Raw genomic sequence first — 19,595 nt, 5'->3', positions numbered from 1 at the left:
TGGGTTAGGGATGTTAGAATTGTTTAATTAATTTTTTGACAGAAGGGTGGTATGTATTTTTGATAAACTCATCACTGAGATGGGTAGCAGTGGATTGAGCAGCATTAGTACCTCTAAATAAGATTGAACAATAGAAAGAATTCAGCAGGATAAAGCTGGATCTCCTCATTAAGAAGCCTTTATTTTATAAGCAGTCTTCTTGAATTCAACAAAAAAGGATAAGAGTGTCTCTAGCTGTTAATTGCTGCTATGACTAGAGAATCACGTGTACATGAAAAATAAGAACTGCTTCATCCAACAGAAAATTATTTTAGGCAACAGTAATTCTTCAACCAATGATTCACCTGTGGGGTTGTGATGTAGCTGAGGAACCTTTTAGCTTCATCCTCCAGAGAGTGGTGCTCACTGGCCCAAGGCTGGAGATTTATATGCCAACGCAAAGCCTGTAGGTAAAAACACAAACATACAATGTGTGGGGAAAAAAGGGAGAAAAAATATGATTACATAACTTATAAGTGGGGCACGCTCAAGAAATTCACTGCAAGGGTAGGGGTAGAGCTTGATTATTTCAGGTATCATAACCCACTTGTGCATATCCACTGATAGAACTGGGTCATAATGTACTCTGAGAGGACGTGTAACTGCATGTACTAAAGTGACAAACTCTCACCTTTTGCTACCGATGTTATTTTACTAAAATGATACAGGGCATTTCTATGAGCTTACAGTCTTCAGTCTGAAATTTAAAATTTTTTTTTTTCAGATTATAACCACAAACTTCAAAGTACATTTTGTGATTACAGGTGACAGACAAACAAAAGGGTGGTGTATAACCGGAAAGTGAAAGGAAAGTGATACTAGTCATTTAAAGGAATATAAAAAGTGAGGCTCTGCCTGTATGTTTAGAGTAATTGCTCAGTCTTAAGTCTTTTGAAGCCTCTGGCAACTATTTTCCCCCCAGGTTTGCTGTGTATTTAGGTAGTTTGCAAGTTTACTGAAAATGATGCGCCTGGTTAGGAGTTTAACAGATTAACAGAAGTTCTAGGAAAACTCTCTCTGGGAAGACCTGATGCAGCTTGATGCTGCAGTTATCACATTCCAGAGAACTAGTAGCGATCTTCTTCATGGCCTGCTTTGAAGGCCATGAAGAAGCCTTCAAAGCAGGTAATGTGTAGAAATACACATTACAGTATTTCTACTGTAATGTGTCTGTTTATGATTAAAGCAAAGGCTGTGAACCAGTGAATATACTATAAGAGAAGGAGCGAGTTATGATGTATTAGTTGCTTGCGCAATCATTTTCATGTGCCAAGGTTGCATTAGCAGCAGCGGTATAAATTATCATGTCTGATTTTACTGTTGCAGACTTCCTCCTTTCTCCAAAAGTGATGTTTAGATACTGCAGCCCAACTAAAATGTTCTACTGTTTTATATAAATGCTTTGAAATGATCATCCTAGAGATATGTCTGTCATGTTATTTGTGTTTGTTTAGTTCTGGTCAGCATCTTCTAAGGCCCCTTACTACCTGGTGAGATAAATAATCGTCTGCTGGGAATTCAGTTGAGGTGCCTTTTTTGCTTTTCATTCAAAGCACAAAGGTGCATTAAAAGCCATGACACTTTAATCTGTAATCACCTTGAATGCACCAAAACCCTGTGCTTTCTGCTGATAAATTATCTGACAGCCCCATATCATTTCTTCCTCCAGTGGTGCTGATCTGGAATCTGCCAGGGCACAGCCTCAGCTACTAAAGAATTAATGGCTGCAGAACCTTTGCAGCCATTCGGCTTTCCGGCATTTAGTCTTAAGCTGATCTCCAGACTGTCACATTTCTGAACTCATGCCACTTGTCGTGTCTCCCTCCCTATCTGCATTTTATCCATTGCCTTTTATGCTTCTTTATTTATTAAACATCTTTCCTTTTCAGCTTATGCAGAAATTGTGTGTCATTACCTGAACAAAGACACAGTAATAAATTTTTTGGGGAAAAAAATTACTGTATATGAACCATTTTTATACAAATCTAATTGAGCAAAAGTTGCTGACATCTTTTATGAATATCTATTATGAATGGAAAAAATTTCCACACAACTGGACTGTTGAGTACATTATAAGTGTTAGGATGTAAGGTTGTTTTATAGTTTGATTTGATTCTAGTTTCATTATTTTTTTTTATTTTTTTTTCTTTAGTTCGCTTCATCCTTAGCAATTCCAATTTATTTTTTCTTGTGTCTAGTTTTTCCTTGTGCTTTAGTTTAACTATATTCCTTATAGATACTCATTCTTAAGTGTTAGATTTATTTCTTAGTCCCTTGTGTACTCTCCCTCACCCACTTCACTTTCTCTTTCTCTCTCTCTCTGTCTCGCTCTCGCCCCTCACACCTGCAGTCAGTTAGCCAATCAGCCCAGGTCCATTGTTCCTCATTCACTCTCCCCATACTTAAACACTGTGGATTCTCTCTTTGCTAGATTCTCCTGTTATACCCTGTTATTTTACCCTGTTTCTTCCCCCTATTCCCTGTTCTAATTATTCTTTTTATTTAATGCCTCACCTAAGTATACATAAACTCAGGTTATGTAGATCTAAGTACATACCAAGTATCACATTTGTTATAAAAACCTGCAGGTTGTACTTTTTTGTGTGTATTTTTTTTTTGAGTACTGCTACTCTCAACGCAGTACGCAAAGTTATTTTGCTCACTTCAGCAAAATAACTTTGTTTGTTCTTTCTAAATTCTGCTTTTATTTAACCACCTGGCACCTGCTGTGTTCTGCAGAAAAGAGGAAAAAACAGACATGATTGTGAAAACAAGATTGTGCAAATTATTTACAGGGTTTACGAAAAAAACTGATGGATGGAATGATTTTGATGATCATTTATTCCAACAGAAGTCCTCCAGTCACTGAAGCCTAGACAACAATTCATCTTTTCTGTAAAATTTCAATTCCAACTGCAAAAAATATCTGATATCTGTCTGATAAAGTTGACGCTGATAAATAATCCCTTTGAAAAACACGGGATGTGAACAATTGGTTCCAAACAGAATTGCTACAAAGAGACAGTCGTAAAGACAGAGCAGTTATACAAATGGAGAGTTCATGCATAGGTAGACAAATAACATCCACCTGTCTGCTTTCTGGGAATGCAGAAAGCTCCCAGGCCTCTCCAATTCTGAGCTGCCCTTTTCATCTGAGTCCTACCTGGACTGCTTAGCTGTCAGATCCTATACATCACTGGAGTACAAGGATGGAACTGATCAGAGGGCTGCTTTCTGGGACAAATGACTCTGTGCGAGGTTGGAATATGGGGTAAGACACAGTTCAGTAGGTATGGACGAGAAAAGGACAATGAGATTTTCTGATCTGTTTTTGCTTGCAGGAAATACTTGAAAGCAGTTTTGCACTGTATCAGTCATATTAAGCCAACGATTCAACCAAAGCAAATATTCTATACAGGCTTCAATATTTGAAAATCTGATCCTATATTTATTCAACTGCAAAACTATTACGTACTTCCCATTCTTAAGGGCTTATTAGATTATATTTTTGTCCAGGCATGTATTAAACAATGAATGATTATGAGCTTTTATGGACTGAATAATCATCGGTGAGCTGTTATGAGATTTGCAATAAGACTCCAAGTTCTTTCAAGCAACAACAAGTCATCAGCACCTCTAGAATGACAGTGTTAATGAGCAGTGTTAATAACAAATGCACCAAGGTGTGATCTGAGCTGTGCTAATTCTATTATGTTGGAGTTAAATGCCCTAAATAATTACAATTACGAATCAACCAAGGTAGAAAACCTTTGCACATCGAACACAAATTACACATAAGTGGCAGGGGAAATGGAATACCAAGAAGCAAAATTGTCAAACGTGTTTTGCACAGTTTGTTTGCTTGAAACCAAAAACATTTACAGGTTTAATTTGATATTAAAAAGCTGAGAATGCTCAAATTAAACATTTCAGGAAGACATATGTCAAAGGATGTGTAGTGAGCCATTCAGAACAAATTCAGAGGAAAGGAAACATCTTAAATATCAACTGAGATGGTGGTGATAAATTGAACTTTAGGGGTATGGTAACTATGACGACCAAAAAAAAAACTATGTGCCATCTTGAGAACATTAATCAGAGAAAGTAATCACTGTAGGACTTTCCCAATGAAAAAATGTGACAGACCAACCCAATATACAGCATGGCTGAGAAGTAGGAGAAAAATGATGTATGATTTATGTTTATGATTGTTCTGCAAATAAAAACCATAATATTGGGCTGTAAATATTGTTGAGGTCTTCAGCACTTACCTTTTCTGTGTGATTCGTCCTATTGTTGTATTTATGTCTTCTGTTTTATCTTATTTTTGAGAAAGTGTTGTTCATAAAAGTTTTTGTATGTTTTGGAGTGGTGCAGTTTGGTCTTTACCTTTTGGTAAGTGGTTGGCGTGAAAAACCTCTTTTATTGGACTAATGCTGTATTTATCTACAGTTACAGCTTTTTTGGCAGTACTTATTATATTTATATATTTATTTATATTTATATGTTAAAACATTTCAATAAAATATAATTTCACTGGTCAGTGTTACTTTTATAATACTGTGTAATTAGAAAACTTGCGTGTTAAACATTAAATAAACATGGAATCTGGCCTTCTGCTCAATTTGCTTGTTTGGATGAAGCTGTTTTTGGATGTGTGCCTTAGAGCCTGGGTGTGCAAAAGGTGTGAGAAGCTAGGCCAAGCATGAATAATTCCCCAAAGACAGAAGGACGGATGAGTGAACATGAGAATGCTGGATAAAACAAGACAGTACTGTTTGCCTCAACGTAGCAGGCGACTGAAAAAAGGAGAGAGAAAGGTGAGAGGTGGGGCTAAAAATAAACAACACCGAGATGAATGCAGAAATTCTGTGAACAGAATGATTTCTGTTGCTGGTTTTGGACTTTTGCCAATGAAAAAAGCCCTTGTGTAAAGTTAATGTAGGATCAGCAAAATTGAAGGGACAAAATCTATGCTTGCGTAAACAAATTTCTATCATTGTGTCAAATTATGTGCCGAATCAAGCCACAGGTGAGTTGAGTTTAGCAGGCTGGTAAGAATAGACAGGGAGCGCTGCCACATCAGTCCTGCCAAATCTGCTCTGTGAAATGGTTCAGAGCCAGAAAGAGGGAGGGCTCAGAACCCCTGCTTGTTTTTGGCACTTCTATGTTCCCATCACTGTCCAGATGCTTTTGTGAAACATGGCCAACCTGCGCTGTCAGGACAGCGGTCTGTAACCTTAATCATCAAAGGAGTGTCTTTTGGCCCTCTCACAGTCTGTTTAGAGCAAATGCCTCTCTGACTCATACTAGGCATATAGGAAGACATCTGTTCAAGAGGCTGAGCAAATTATGAAGTAATTTTTTACACATAACTAGCTTCTGTTAAAACCATAAAAGGTTTCTGAGAGAATGTTAATGCCTAAGATATTCCCATTAGCTGAAAGATTTTCAATGCTAGAAGAACCTGTTTTTAATGCTTGTTATTATTTGGTAATGTTGGGTGCTGGAGTTTGAGGAGGCATGAGGTTGCGGTCTGTTGGAGGGTGGTTCCCAATCGGCAACATCATCGCTAACATAAGAGGAGCGGGCGGCGGGTTCTCCAGCGCCGGAGTGTTTGCCAGTGATGGTACTCTGAGCCCCCTGAGTTAGCTCTCTGTGTTTTCTCCTTAGAAGATCAGCTAGTTATCGATTCTTGTTACCTTTTTCTCTCAGGTGATTCCTCGTGATGCCTTGGAAGTCTCCCTGAGAAACCCTAGACCTGGCTTTGGATTACCTCCCTCGTGATGCCATGGACAGTTACCCACTGGTTGCCTGAGGCCCTTCCTCGTCTCTACAGTCTAACCATAAACCGTTCCTGGATTTCCCAGCTGACATTTGGCTCGCTCCCCTGTTCTCCTCAACACCTGAACTTACCTGTCCACTCTCCAACTACTCTCCCACCTGCGACCTCAGAGTGTAAATGTAAAATTAGAAGAAAAAACGTTTTTGCTTCTGAAATGTTGTGGTGGGAAGCAACAGAACCCTAATTATTACACAGAAATGTATCAGAGAGGAAGAAAGCTGCAGTGGGAAAAACTATGATTATTGACTCTCAAGCTGAACTGAAAGATGCTTATTAATCATAATATACAGCATAATATATACTATATATTTTTTTCTCAATTATTTTTTTAATGATAGCCAGTAAAAGCTCTGAGTTGTCAGCACTGTAGGCAGCTCTGAACTTTTAACATTCTCGTTCATGTATATACATAAAAAATGAGTAAAATATCAGCCTTCTGAGATCATGTTTTTGACTCATTTAGGTGATTTAGAGCCTGGCTGTCAAACCAAATATGATTCTGCATTGTGCAACGTCATGCAGGCCTGACTCATCAGCCTATTCCAGCTCACTGTCTCTCATTGAGTTGAAGAGCTCATGGGATGTAAGAGAATTAAATCAGGGGATTATGATGATCTTTTTTCCGTATTAAAGACAGTAATCCTGAAAACATTAATCTCAAAAGAACAGAAAGATTGTGAAGAGCTGAAGAAGTGAATGAAATTCAGACTAGATGGGAAAGAAAATATTTGTATAGTTAGAGGCATGGATGTGTGGTTGGAGGAGAAAGAGACTGTCCATGTGCAGCAACTGCTGCTTCTCTTCTTGCGATCGACTAACATACACACAGAGAGTTTATGTAAAAGAGAGACCTTGAAAAATGTCACAACTGAAAAGATCTCAGCTAAATAATGCGGGGTTAGGGCCAGCATGAGCATTTTTTTGTCATTTAGTCTTGCTTCATTGAAACAAGACTACTGTAGGTTAAAAAGGAAACAAGGCTAACTGACAAAAAATATTTTCCATTGGATTAAATTAAAACTGAAATGGAAAGTGACAAGAAGAAAAATTATGTAGGAGCACTGTTTTAATTCAATCCACCTCTGTCTTATCGATAATTTAATCATAGTTCATCATTAATTTTTACCAGAGCTGGAATCCCCCCTTCCATTTAAAAAATAAAATACTGACATGTGTGGTGCTTTTATTAAAAACTATAAAAATATCTATATTCTGAAACGTAACTCTTGCTTGCTGTTCCTGTTTACATGGAAACTACTGTTTTCATTGCAGCTGAGACAGATTCTACAGAAACTTAGAAGATATCAGTTAAAAAATCCAATGAGCTATTGCTTCAGACTCACGAGACTTTTTTTGGACACTATTCCTTATTATTTTGACAAATGGAAAGATGAAGATCCCCTAGCAACCTTGAGATAAGTTTCCAATATGACTTACATACACATGTATGAAAGTTTGTCAAAGCTGCAGGAATAAATGTTTTCTGATTCTGTTAGGACAGTACAATCTTTGTTTGTTGTTTGTCATTTTGTGTTGCAGTTAGCATCAGCACAAAAAATACATTTAGATCTCAGTGATCCCAATGTTTCTATAACCGGCAACAGAATGTATTTGATGTTATACCCAGATCTGTTTTCCTAGACAAAATGAAGATAACAATAATAAAGCCACCTGCTCACTAAACACACACCTTTACGCTGGTACATTCAAGTATATTCAATTGAAGCTAGTCCATGCTTTTGCATCATCTTAAATCTCTACGGTAGCTTCTGCCTTCAAAGCATAGTTCAGTTCATAGTATTGACATTATGCTCATAGACACGCTTATATATATATATATATATATATATATATATATATATATATATATATATATATATATATATATATATATATATATATATATATGTCCCATGTACTTAGACATGTATCTAATTATATACAATCAGAGACATGAGATGCTAATCATCACAGCATTGAATTGAATGCTACCATGCCAGTTGCAAAACTATGGTAAAGATGAAACAAGCAGCTATTAAAAAGCTGTTCTGCCCTCATCGGATCTGTTATGAGTCGGGCCTACTTGGCCAGCATCTCTTGAGACAGATGGGGGTCTTATTGTTACCACTGTGCATCCCTCTGTGCAAAGCTTTCTACTCAAGTGTTTGTTCGGCTTCCTGGAAAATATGCCAGCTATGAGATCTGTCTTTGATGCCTTGTTGGGAAGAGCAGAGGGAGCACGCTGAGCACCATCTGACTCTTACTTCCTGAAAAGGAGCTGAAAACAGAGATCATGTCACAGACTGACAGTCAGACGGACAGACCAAAGGAGGCATGTAAAGTCAACGCATGACTCATTTTGTTACTGCATCCACTTTTTTTTTTCTTCATAATATGTCTTGCATTTTTACAAGGATTATTGCAGCAATATCAAACAAAAACTGAAAGCGGCAGCAGTGGTGTTCAATAAGTCATTATATGAGAAAATGTTTTCTTTGGTGTACTTAGTGTCAAGCTGTGGTATCTCTAACAGCACTCAGCTGGGGATTTTCTGCCATATGTCAATTAGTCTCAGATTACTTACTGTCAATCTGATTACATAAAGGCAGCACATATAGGATGTAGATTAGAAACATCTCATTTGTTTTCAAAAATAGACCAAACAGATTTAATTGAAAACGTCTTCATCAGTTACTCTTGCCTGTCTGTTTTATTTTAATCATGTATTTATTAAGCTTGTTGGGCTGCCTCGCTTTGATGTCTTTTATAATAAAATACAATACTGTTTGTATGAGCTGTGTGTCTGTAGCTAATTAATAAAATCAGGTTTCTCATGCTGTCATGCTACTGTGAGTTTTATCCATCTAGAATTGTGCCATTGGACTTGCTTTTTTGACTTTCTTGTTTTAGAGTGGCTAACTACTCTAAAATACTACAACTACTCGCGGAGGGATACTAGCTTACCACTATATTACCACCACCACCCTTTACCATCACCTTTCTGAATCAGATACAATGTTATATTGGTCATGCAGTATTAGTACTTCTTCATTTGCTTTTGTGCAGCTTGGATAACTCAGCTTTCAAACTTTACATTATCTCTCTTTTGAGATCAAGAATTGATTCACTTAATGAGATGCCCGATAATCCGTCTTTTACATCGCTGTGAAGTAATTAAAATACACTGGCGGAGTCTCTTTAATCTCAATCCAGATTTAGTGAAGGCCATTGCAAATCATTCCCCATGGAACACGTTAGTGCATTTGGAGGGTAGAGCATATATGACCATGAGTATTTTTTTGGCTAGCTGTTGTTAGAAAAAGTTAAAGGCAGAAAGCTGAACTATAGGAGCTTGGCAAGCCTGTTTTTGCTCTCTATCCCCAAGAGCTGCAAGAACAAAATTACATCATTCTGGTTTTACAGATTGGGTTTGTGCATTTTCGCAGCTTGTTTTTGATGGGTATTCTGGGCAGAATTGTTTTCTTGAGTGCAGTCCGAGAAATATGAAGTGGTTGTGCTGCAGGGACTTATGGGAGGGACCCATGATGAGTTCAGTGCTTTGGTTGTGAATAATGGAATGTTTTTGCATACATTTTTTTGATTGATTAGGAACGATCTCAAAAACTGTCAAAATTAGGTAGAGTGGGTGATGACATGAACCTTTACTAGGGAAAAATAGGATTAGACAAAGAAAACTTAATGAAACTTAAACTTTGTAATAAAATCAGCAAACTATGCTGAGTGTTTCAAGCTGAAAATAAGGTACAGTTGTTAGTCTTCAAAGAAAACCAGGTGTTTGTGTGATTTCACAGCTTATTCACAGAAGAGTGGTTATAAATAGTTAGATATTTTAAAAAGCATAGAAGTTTTAAATTGTAAAAGCAGTAGCCATCATGTCCTGCAAGAGCAGAACATTTTAATGTTCGAATGCCTGAAATAACAAAACAATTGCAGTAGTTTAATGGCTTTAAGATTATTTGAAGGGAAATCTTTCTTGATGTAAGTCAAACACCAATGAATGCAGACTGTTTCAAAAATAAAATCCTGTTTTCCTGACATAATGACTTAGAGGAGGAAGTGATGCTTTGTATGTTTTTTTTTTGTTTTTTTTTTTTTAATTACCATTATATTTGTTATGAGAGGAACTGAGGCCTCCAAATGTCAATGTCCTCTTTCATATGAAGGGAGAAAGAGGCCCAGACCTTTCAGGAATGTTTCAGACAAGGCAAAAATGTCTGAAGGGAGCATTGTGCAATCTGGACTCTGGACCTTTCCCTCCTACTTTCAGTTTATGTCTTAGCAGCTAGCATACATAATAAACCTACTGTTCCTTAATGTGGACACAAAGCCATTTGTTTTCCCATTGTGATTAGCAATAATAAAAAGGTTACAATTTTTCTATTGTAACCTTTCACAATAGAAAAATTGTGAAAGGCTAAGCATGATTTTAATCATGGTGAAATGAAGAAAATCATGCTTAGCCTCAAGATGTCACTCTGAGCTATTTCTGTAAGCCTTGCAGAAAGAGAGAGAGAGATTAATTGATTAACTGAAAGCTTTCTTTGTGCTCCAGCCCCCATAACTTGGCTCAAATTCTTTTCTGATCATCTCTTGGTCAATAAAAATTGAGTAAACATATAGCAACGAAGTTAAAATTAAAGTTGTGGATCACTATGGGAAAACATAGTTAATCCCTAACAAGATGCATATTTGTTATTTAGTTGGTTGTAGTTGGGGATTTAACCCCAGTTTGTTGAAGCTAAAAGTTTTTTTAAAACCTCAGATAGACAAAAAAGAGCCCTTTGTGAAAAAATATTTTTCCCAATAAAACCAATAATTGGTTGTGCCAATTATTGGATTCATTGGTTAATTTGCGGCAACATCTGCCATGAAGTGTCTGCAATAACTCACAATCACTCTTTCTAATTGTTGTGGAGAAATTTTAGCCCACTTAGAATTTTCAGTTAAGTGACCTGAAGTGGTTTTAACATAAAAACCCTATTTAAATCACAATTTGGTTAGGCTTACAACAGTTAGGTGCTGACTTGACAATTGCTATATTTAACTAATTAACAAAACAACATTTGTATTTTATTAGGTTATTTTGTCTCATAAAAATATACACACTGCTAACCCAATAAGCTTTGGTTAATGCCATTCTTAAAGAGCCACACATGATCTCCCTTAAAGAGTTCAGACTGAAAAAAAAAAATCCTCTTTTCCAAGATTTAAACTTTGCAACCCTGTTTATTTATGCTTTTTTGCTGATGAGAGAAACATACCTTTCCCAATCACCTGCTGCACATTTCTCCAAAAAAACATACCAGATATTTCTTTTCTTTCTTTCAGAGATTAGAGTTACTGTTAAATTGAGCAAGGTGCAAAGATGTTTACAGTCCGTCATGCAAGAGCTTATCTATAACTCGAGAAGAATTTTCACAGGCACAACAGTTTTGGCATGTAGCTTACAGAAAACAAAACAAGAAAAACAACAGAGAATGAGAATTAAATTTATCTTAAAAGCAGGGAAAAAAGCACAGCCTAACAGTTTAACGGTAGCAAGCACTGTAGTTAGCATGTCATTTCAGAGCAGGGAGGGGGAGTTCGACCCAAGCGACATGTTTGGATTCTAAACCACTAATTTCTTGTGACTCCCTGGTTCCATAGTTAACAATAATGTCTGCAAACTAACTCCAGTCACACCTTTGGGATTAGATAAGTCAACATCTCTCATTCCTTTCTAATAGCCCCCTCTTTGCCCCTATCAGTCTTTACTGGTTCTTTTAGTACCAGGAGAAATGGTCATTGGGTTTCTGTTTTATAAATTCCACTAGGTGCTCACATGGCTGCTGGACTATTACACACAGTCCAGGGCAATCTATTTCAGGAGAACTCTGGCACAATGGCAATGGTGATGTAAAGTTAAAAACATATATGCATTTAGCAATAGTTCTGCAAAAAGAAAAGGGGATGCAAACTTGATTATAATGAAAATCTGCTAATTAAAATGCTCATTGTTTTTTACTTTTAGATGTAAGACAGATTTATTTTACATAAGTTAAAATAATTCAAACTTTGCAAGTGGAAATCATTTTCAGAAATGTGTCCTCCCATCTTTACAAACACAGCTAAGACATGGAATGACATTCGTTCATTACATCACTACATGATCATTTCAGTGGGCTGTCACTATTTTTCATGTCAGAATCTGGAAAGGCTGTCTTAAAGAATCCATGGTTTCACTTCGTTTCATACTTCTGATCTCTGCACTGCTCGTCATTGGTCTTTGAAGTTCAGCACATTTGACATACAAATGGCATTTGGCTTACCTGGGAGAAATTTCAAGGAAAAAAATTCATGTGGAAAAAAAAAACTTTGCAGTGTCCACATACTTGCAGTGTTTTTTCTGTGAGATAAGACTCATGACAGCAAATGCATTTCAAAGGTTCTTATATGAAGAAAATCAAGATTGATAAAAAAAATTTGTATTGATAGATTGTGAACCAAGTGTCATAGAAGAAGCTGTAAATAAAATAAAATATGTAAAACAAAAGTCCACTGCACTATTCTAATAAAATATACAGTATTTTTCTTTATATTGACATGGGGACTAAAATGTTGTATACTATTTTAGGAACTGTTAGTTCTTTGCAAAATCTGTTTAATTTCAAAGGTTTTGAAAGGGTATAGTTGCCATGTTGCACCATGTGTATGGGTAATACTAACACAAATGAGAAAAAGAATAAAACTTCCAAATGCAATACTAGCAAGGGTTAGATACAAACTTAAGTTTAGATATTGATGACTCAGAATGTCTGCTCCACTGATGTAAATTAAATCCACCAATGAGCAGAAAGGGGATGGCGAGCTGCTGAGACAAAGGTGAGGCTCTGCAGGAGGCTGTCAGTGTTGAAGCTGTTCATACTTTAGTTGGGGTTGTCATTGCTTGATCCAGGATACGGTTTTTGGAGAAAAAGGAATGCCTCAGCACAGACTGCAGATGCAACTGGCAGCCAGATTTTACGTGATGAAATACAGAAGATCTTACGGAAGAGGATTTGGGCCACCAAAAAAAAGGAATTCTGACTTTAAAGTCAGAATTTTTTATTTATTTATTTATTTTTTTCCGGTGGCCCTAATCCTCTTCAGTAAGATCTGGAAGAGCTTAAGCATTTCTCTTATTTACGACAGTAAATAAAGGTGAGAATTTTCTGGATTTACTGAAAATCCCCATCAAATAGGGTAATCATAAATGACAGAAAGATAGAGATAGTTTAATTTATACTTCCTCCGGTTTTATGTAATGGAAGAGGAAAACTTTGCAAAATCCAGTAGAATTAAATAATTTGAAGCAACCTCTTAGTCTTCTGCTGATATGTTCCACGTATGGCTGAGTTCTCCAACTTTGGATCATGAAAAAAAAACACAGCACCTTCTCTAAAAAATAACAGGAAATCACCAAGAAAATCATCTACTTTCACTCTATTATCACAGGAAAGGACTGCCAAGATGGTACGGATCCCTCTCTCTGTTTCTATTTAAATTTATTACATCAAAAGTTCTCCTAGCTGCAGAGTAGCGACTAAATCCCACATTTTAATGCTATTGGTCGCTCTTTTCTGTTGGTATACTTTGGTTTTACTTCCACTCAGTCAACAGTCACTGTGCCAATCTTCATCTCCACTTATAATCATGAGTCATTTCCTTTGCAACATTTGTTTGTCTAAACATTTCCAACTTAGAACAAAGAATTCAGGTAACTAAGCACAGAGAGAAGACTGCAGAGGATTTTTGGTTGATTACTAAGATAACTTTGGAACATTTTTTTTCTTTTGCCAAAAAGAGACCGCCATGGTGTGGACACTAAAGGAACCCTAATACATTTTCTGTTTTCAATTAAACAGAAATGGTTTCATTCTCAAACAGGATGAAATCCATAAAAGATGCTCCACTTCTCTATTTTGTGTATCTAGTGATCTTTGACGTTCCATGGAGTGGCTGGTGCCTATTTATGGTGCTCATTGGGAAAGAGCAGACACGCTGGACAGGTTTCCAGTCCATCACACAGCAACACTCAGACACACAGGACCAACAACTATTTTTGGACTGTGATGGTACGATACTGCAATACCCATAAACATGAACAGCAGGAACGTGGAAACTCCTTATAGAATTCAAACCTTAAACCTTCTACCTGAAAGGAAACACGCATCCACTGTATATCTCTCAATCAGATAATGTGGTTCATTTTTGTTTTACGTTATTCTCAGAAAGACAGTCATCCACTCTATTCTTCAAGTTCTTTGGCAGTAATAATCTCACATCAACATATTCCTAATAAAGTCTGGCTATTTTATTTATAATATATTTAAATGAAGTTATTTTAAAAAGAATTTAATTGGTTATTTTACGATAAAATCTATCATTGTTCAGCTACTTCACAGCTTCTAGAGCATTTTACTCCTCATCTTTACGTCTGCGTCGTGTATCAAGCTGTATATTTGTTTCCACCTAACAGTACTATAGGCATTTAAATGTAGGCTATATGCAAATACAGCCTCTCTTGTTTTTTTTTTGGTCCTCACTTCCCCCATCCAACGAGGGTAAGGATGCATCTCTATACCTGCTGTTGGCAGAAAGTGACAGGAGTGCAGATAAGGAAAGCAAAGGCCCTTAAATCAAGATGTCATGTGGTCACTTCTCGTGACCCTTGAAGTACCCAGCATCTGTTTCCTTTCAGGCTAGTGTTTCATTCAGACCAGGAGAAATTCATTGGAGTGTGTAGGCACCATATTGTGTGCGTGTATCTGCCTGTGTGTGTCTGCAGCGTTAGGGCAGCACTCTGTTTATTACTGTATTAAAGTCAGTGGCTGAGTCATCAGTGTATGCTTGAGCTACTCTTCTCTTTTGCCGTCTTTTCCGCTCCCTTCCTCTCTGTTGTTGTTGCTGCTGTTGGGGCCAACACATCTCACGTCTGTCTATAATGTCCCAAGTCATCCCTCTCATCTTTCCCCAGTGTTTAAGAAAGCCCATGTGAAGTAAATGATTAAAGAAGACGTGTTTGTATTTATGTGGGAGTTTGACAGCTAAGAGAATAGATTTCCTTAAGATTGCTTTTCTCGAAAACGAACCCCGTAGCAGTCTCTTTTAAACACACACACACACACACGCACACGCACACACATTATCATTATTGAAGACAGCATTTGTCAGCTCAGCTTGTCCTGTCATCTTCCAACGCTACATGCTCCAGAGTGGAAGTTTGAAAATGAGTTTTCCTGCCCTATTTTGTATAGGTCTGCTGATGTTTTTGGGAAAGCATTTGCACATTGTATTTTTATTACATATGTGTATTAGTATTGTCAGTCAAAAAGCTATGCATCTGCAGTAAATATATAACATATCTGATAACTCTACTTTCAATATATTTAAATGCATTTACTTAAATAGGTATGTTAATCCTCAATACTTCAGCAGATTTTTACAGCTACGGAAAGATATTTAACTGTCTTAAAACAATGTATCTAAGTAAAAGAATTCTTCAAATTCTTCTGCACTTCTTCTGCCAGCATTGTTGGATTTTATGTGGATTTTTACATAAATGTATGTATTTATTGCAAAAGCATTTGTCCCTGTTGAACTTAATATTTTGTCACCTTACACAAGACATAGACATAGAAAGGTTTTATTGTCATTCAGTTGTACATTTAATAATGTACATATTAAAAGAAACACGGTGGATTTTATTTGAAAGTAATGAAAGAATCAAACCTTTTATTACACTAGAAAGGTTTGATTCTTGCTTTAATGTCAAACTGTTTGCTGGCTTTGACTGTCCATGTGTTTTAATGTAATTCCTCCAAACTCCCATAAAAGTCATATCTTTATCATCCTTTTCTGATTTAACACACACACTTTATCATCGAAAGAGTTATCTGTGTACTGGTTTTTAAGTTTGCAACTCTCCCTCATATGCAATGCTGAATCTTTAAAATTTGTGGGAATCGAAGCCAGTTGTGCAACATTTTTTTTCACACTGGAGCAGTTTCTGTTAGATTAGTAACAGAACTTGTTTCAAAACTAAGTTTTCAATACAGTTTCTTTTGATGGTGGATTTGTAGCAAAAACTATTATCATCAAACTTTAGTTGCAGCCAACATAGTTTTATGACAACTTCCACACATCAATCTGGAACATTGCTTTTCAATATGAGGATAATACATTCTTTGCATGAAAACATTATGCAATTTTTATGAGAAAATGTTCTTTTTGCTCAGATCAGCTCATAGACAGACATTTGTAGGGTGCAGCTTCTTTTTTTATGTTTTAGCAGCTGAAATAGTCAGACCACAGTGAACAAGACAGATACATGAATTTTCCATAAATTTTTTTTATCTAGCTATTGCATTGACACAGCTGAAAAAAAATCACTATTAAGAGCCTGTCTTTAAATTTGCTGCAATATTTATTGAAATCTTTGCATTGCAATGCTTAAATGCCTACCATCCTCCTTCCAGAACATCAGCTTTGCTTTGCAGCTTATTATTTTATCTGCAATGCATGAAATAATGTTGAAGAAATAAGAAGTGGACACAAAATGAGAACTGTGTTCCCATGACACAAGACTCGAAAAGGCAAGAGAGAGGATGAGAGTGGGGAATGCTAAACATGGCAGAGCAAAAGAGGTGCTGTGATCTGCAACATGAGAGCCTAAAGGGAGCAAAGAGAAGGAGAAATGAAAGTAGCGAGAAAGAAACACTTAAAGAGGAGCAAAACATAACACAGCATTTCTATTGAGGCCCCTCCGAGGCATCTTTTGAGGCAAAATTTGAGTTAAGAATCAGAGAAAGCCAGCATATGGCACTCTTGTATTATTGATGGCGCGTGCAAGTGCTCTTCTCACATTGCAGCATGATAGCCTTGCAGTGATTTTTGTGGCATTTAAAACTCACTGTTGCTCATGTGTCTCGAGGTAATTTAGGTTGTAAAAGATTAAAAGGCAAAACTCGAATGGGTGGGGGATGCTTTAAAGAACATAATAAGGAAAAGCAGTGAAGTGGAATAAAAGGAGGCGAGATCAGGATCAGGCAAGGGCAAGTATGCCATGTGTGTTTGAGTGAGTGTGCATCTTGTGTGAAGGAGAATGGGACGGGGGAACCAAAGGAAGATGAATGGATGAGGAGATTAAATAATCACAGAGAAAGACATGAAGAGGAACTAAAAACAAAGGAGTTCGCGTCTTACAAGTTATCATGTTCAACCTCCTGAAGTTTGTGTGTGTGAGCTGTTTGCTCCAGAAGACATTGCATTTTAACAGATCATTACAAGGGATCTTGTAGCTGATGCACACAGTGTATGAGTTGCATTGTTTCGCAAGAAATGCTCAGACGTCTTCCACATTTTGACATGATACTGAAACTAATTTTATAGACAGATCCTCACAATGTAAAGCAGGAAGAATATACCGATGCATGGCTTAGCAAACTTTTCACAGAATAAAGTCAGAACAGTGAATGAATTGCACTGTGGAGTGTAATTCATTCAACCCGTCTTTACTATGACACCGCTAAATACAATGGAGGAGAAAAACACAGACTTCAGAAGTCACAGATTCCACCTGGGCCTTCACAGTTTTTAACAAACTAAGAGATTTGTCAGAGAACTCTTGTGAACAAACAGCATCATGAAGACCAAAAAGCATAAAAGCAAGGTCAGAGATAAAATTATTAAAAACAAGGTTATAAAATACTATTTTTGGAGCTTTTAACATCTCACAGACAAATATAAGATCCACTCAAACATGGACAGAGATACAAGATATAATTGAAAACCAAGAAATGTCCACCGAAGTTGATAGGCCAGGCATGGGAAGGGCAGTATTATTTAGAGAAGCAGCAAAGCAGTACACTTTTATACATTTGCTCAGATCAATAACACAGGTGGGGGAGTCTGTGGACATCTATTATTCCTGAACTCTACAAACCAGGGCTATTTGGAAGAGGGGCAAGAAGAGACCTATTGATAAAAGTAGGTCATAGTATGACTGATTTAAAATTTGCCTCAAGCCACATAGGAATAATCCAAACATGTGGAAGAATGTGCTCAAATTTTATGCAAACTACTATGTGAGGTTGAAAATTCTTCTGGACACTCCATCACCACAGACATACCTGGGGCAGCATCATGCTGTGGGGTTGCTTTCCCTTGACAGGAATAAAGAGACTGGAAAAAGATTTTTATCAACACACCTAAATCCAATGGAAAATTGGTTTTCTCAGATGTTCTCTACTAAATATAACTGAGTTTGAGCTATTTTAAAAATAGAAAAAAAAATTGTCTCTGGTTGCTCAAAGCTAGTAAAGAAATTCCCCTGGCAGACTTGCTGCTGTACTTACAGCAAGAGGAAGCTCAACAATATTGAATACAAAAGCAGGGTTGAATACAAAGGCTTCACACTTTCCAGATGTATTTAGGGAGTATGGAAAATCATAATGACAATCGTTTCACTGTCTAACCCATAAAGTGCCAGTGAAATACATTGAAATTTATTTTGGAACAGCAATATCATGCTAAGAAATTCAAGAAGTGTAATTGTGCAAAGCTCTTCATACTTGCCAATCCATACCTGTTTAAGCGGTAGACATTTCTCAGAAAACAAAAAACAAAAACACTGAGCTTTGAAGTAACTAAAGCCAGATTGTCAAGCCCTTCCTTGAGTCTTTCCTAAGAGAACATTGAACATGCATTGATTCTGTTGACTGTTCTTTCTTCATCATCGCCTTCTTGGGATTACCAAGTGATTCACAGAGATGAAGCAAATGGGTCCATACTGACCCACTTGTTAGACTGATAACTCTGAATTAGGATCCAATGTGGTCACAACAATTATAACCACACTGCAATCATGACCATACCTTTCTGTGAGGATTGAGAGGTGGGCAGCATGGTGGCAGCAGCTGGTCTTTGTCCACGTTTTGCTTCCTGACCTGACCGTCCTTGATGAGTGCGTGAAGATAAGATGTTCTGCTTTCAAAATCTTTCTCCTGCTTGTCCACTGGGCCATGTTTCATCCTGGGTTGTTGGTCCTGGTTCAGGGCATGCTGGGTGGGATGTCCCAAAGCCAAGGGTGGGGGGGAGCTCTGCCAGCTGGTTTCCAGGTAAACAACGTGAATGCACCAACACAGTGCTGTAAGCAGAACAGCCAAACGCAGCAGTAATCCCACGTTCACTTTCTCTCTGCGCATGCCCATCTGGTCTTTCTGGTTTTCTTTAGTCCATCTTTTTGCTTACTTTTTGCTGTTTTTACCCCATCTTCCATTCCCTTCTTCAGAACTCTGTGAAAGAGTTGTTGAATCTCTCACATGTCAAGATGACTTCTGTTCAGACTCAAACTCACACACAAGTATGCATCCTCTCCAGCAGGACTGTGTTCATCTTAATGACGCATTCCTGAAAGCAGATTCTGTTGCACATGTGTGCAGTCTGCTGAACGTTTTGGTACCTCCCTCCTCAAGTTTGCAAGCTCCACTTTTACCAAACACACACACCTCTCTTCTTGCTCGTCTTATTCTCCCTGTCAGTTTAATATCACATAAAAACACACACAGACACACACCTCTGTGTGTGTGTTCCCCCTTCATGGAGTTTCTCCCCCCCCCCCACTTTTCATCTCGGGTTTCTTAAAAACTCCAGACATGGGCAGGGCCAGCTA

The 19,595-nt window shown here is 37.3% G+C and overlaps 1 protein-coding gene across 1 annotated transcript in view; it reads right to left on the bottom strand.

The window, feature by feature from the left end:
- The window catches only part of mettl24 (methyltransferase like 24), a 34,692-nt gene extending 15,310 nt beyond the window's left edge, over positions 1–19,382 (bottom strand). Inside the window, exons 1-2 of the mRNA XM_044106106.1 lie at positions 18,799–19,382; positions 345–443 (exon numbers count right to left, since the gene is read on the bottom strand). Of these exons, the coding sequence (XP_043962041.1) occupies positions 345–443; positions 18,799–19,134 (435 nt within the window). The 5' untranslated portion in view covers positions 19,135–19,382. The remainder of the gene's footprint in view (positions 1–344; positions 444–18,798) is intronic.
- Between the last annotated feature and the right edge of the window lie 213 nt (positions 19,383–19,595).

This window comes from Gambusia affinis, linkage group LG22 (genome assembly GCF_019740435.1).
Source record: "Gambusia affinis linkage group LG22, SWU_Gaff_1.0, whole genome shotgun sequence".
Classification (NCBI taxonomy): Eukaryota; Metazoa; Chordata; class Actinopteri; order Cyprinodontiformes; family Poeciliidae; genus Gambusia; species Gambusia affinis.
Note: the sequence above shows the minus strand (reverse complement) of the source record. Positions and strands in the feature narration are given on the sequence as shown.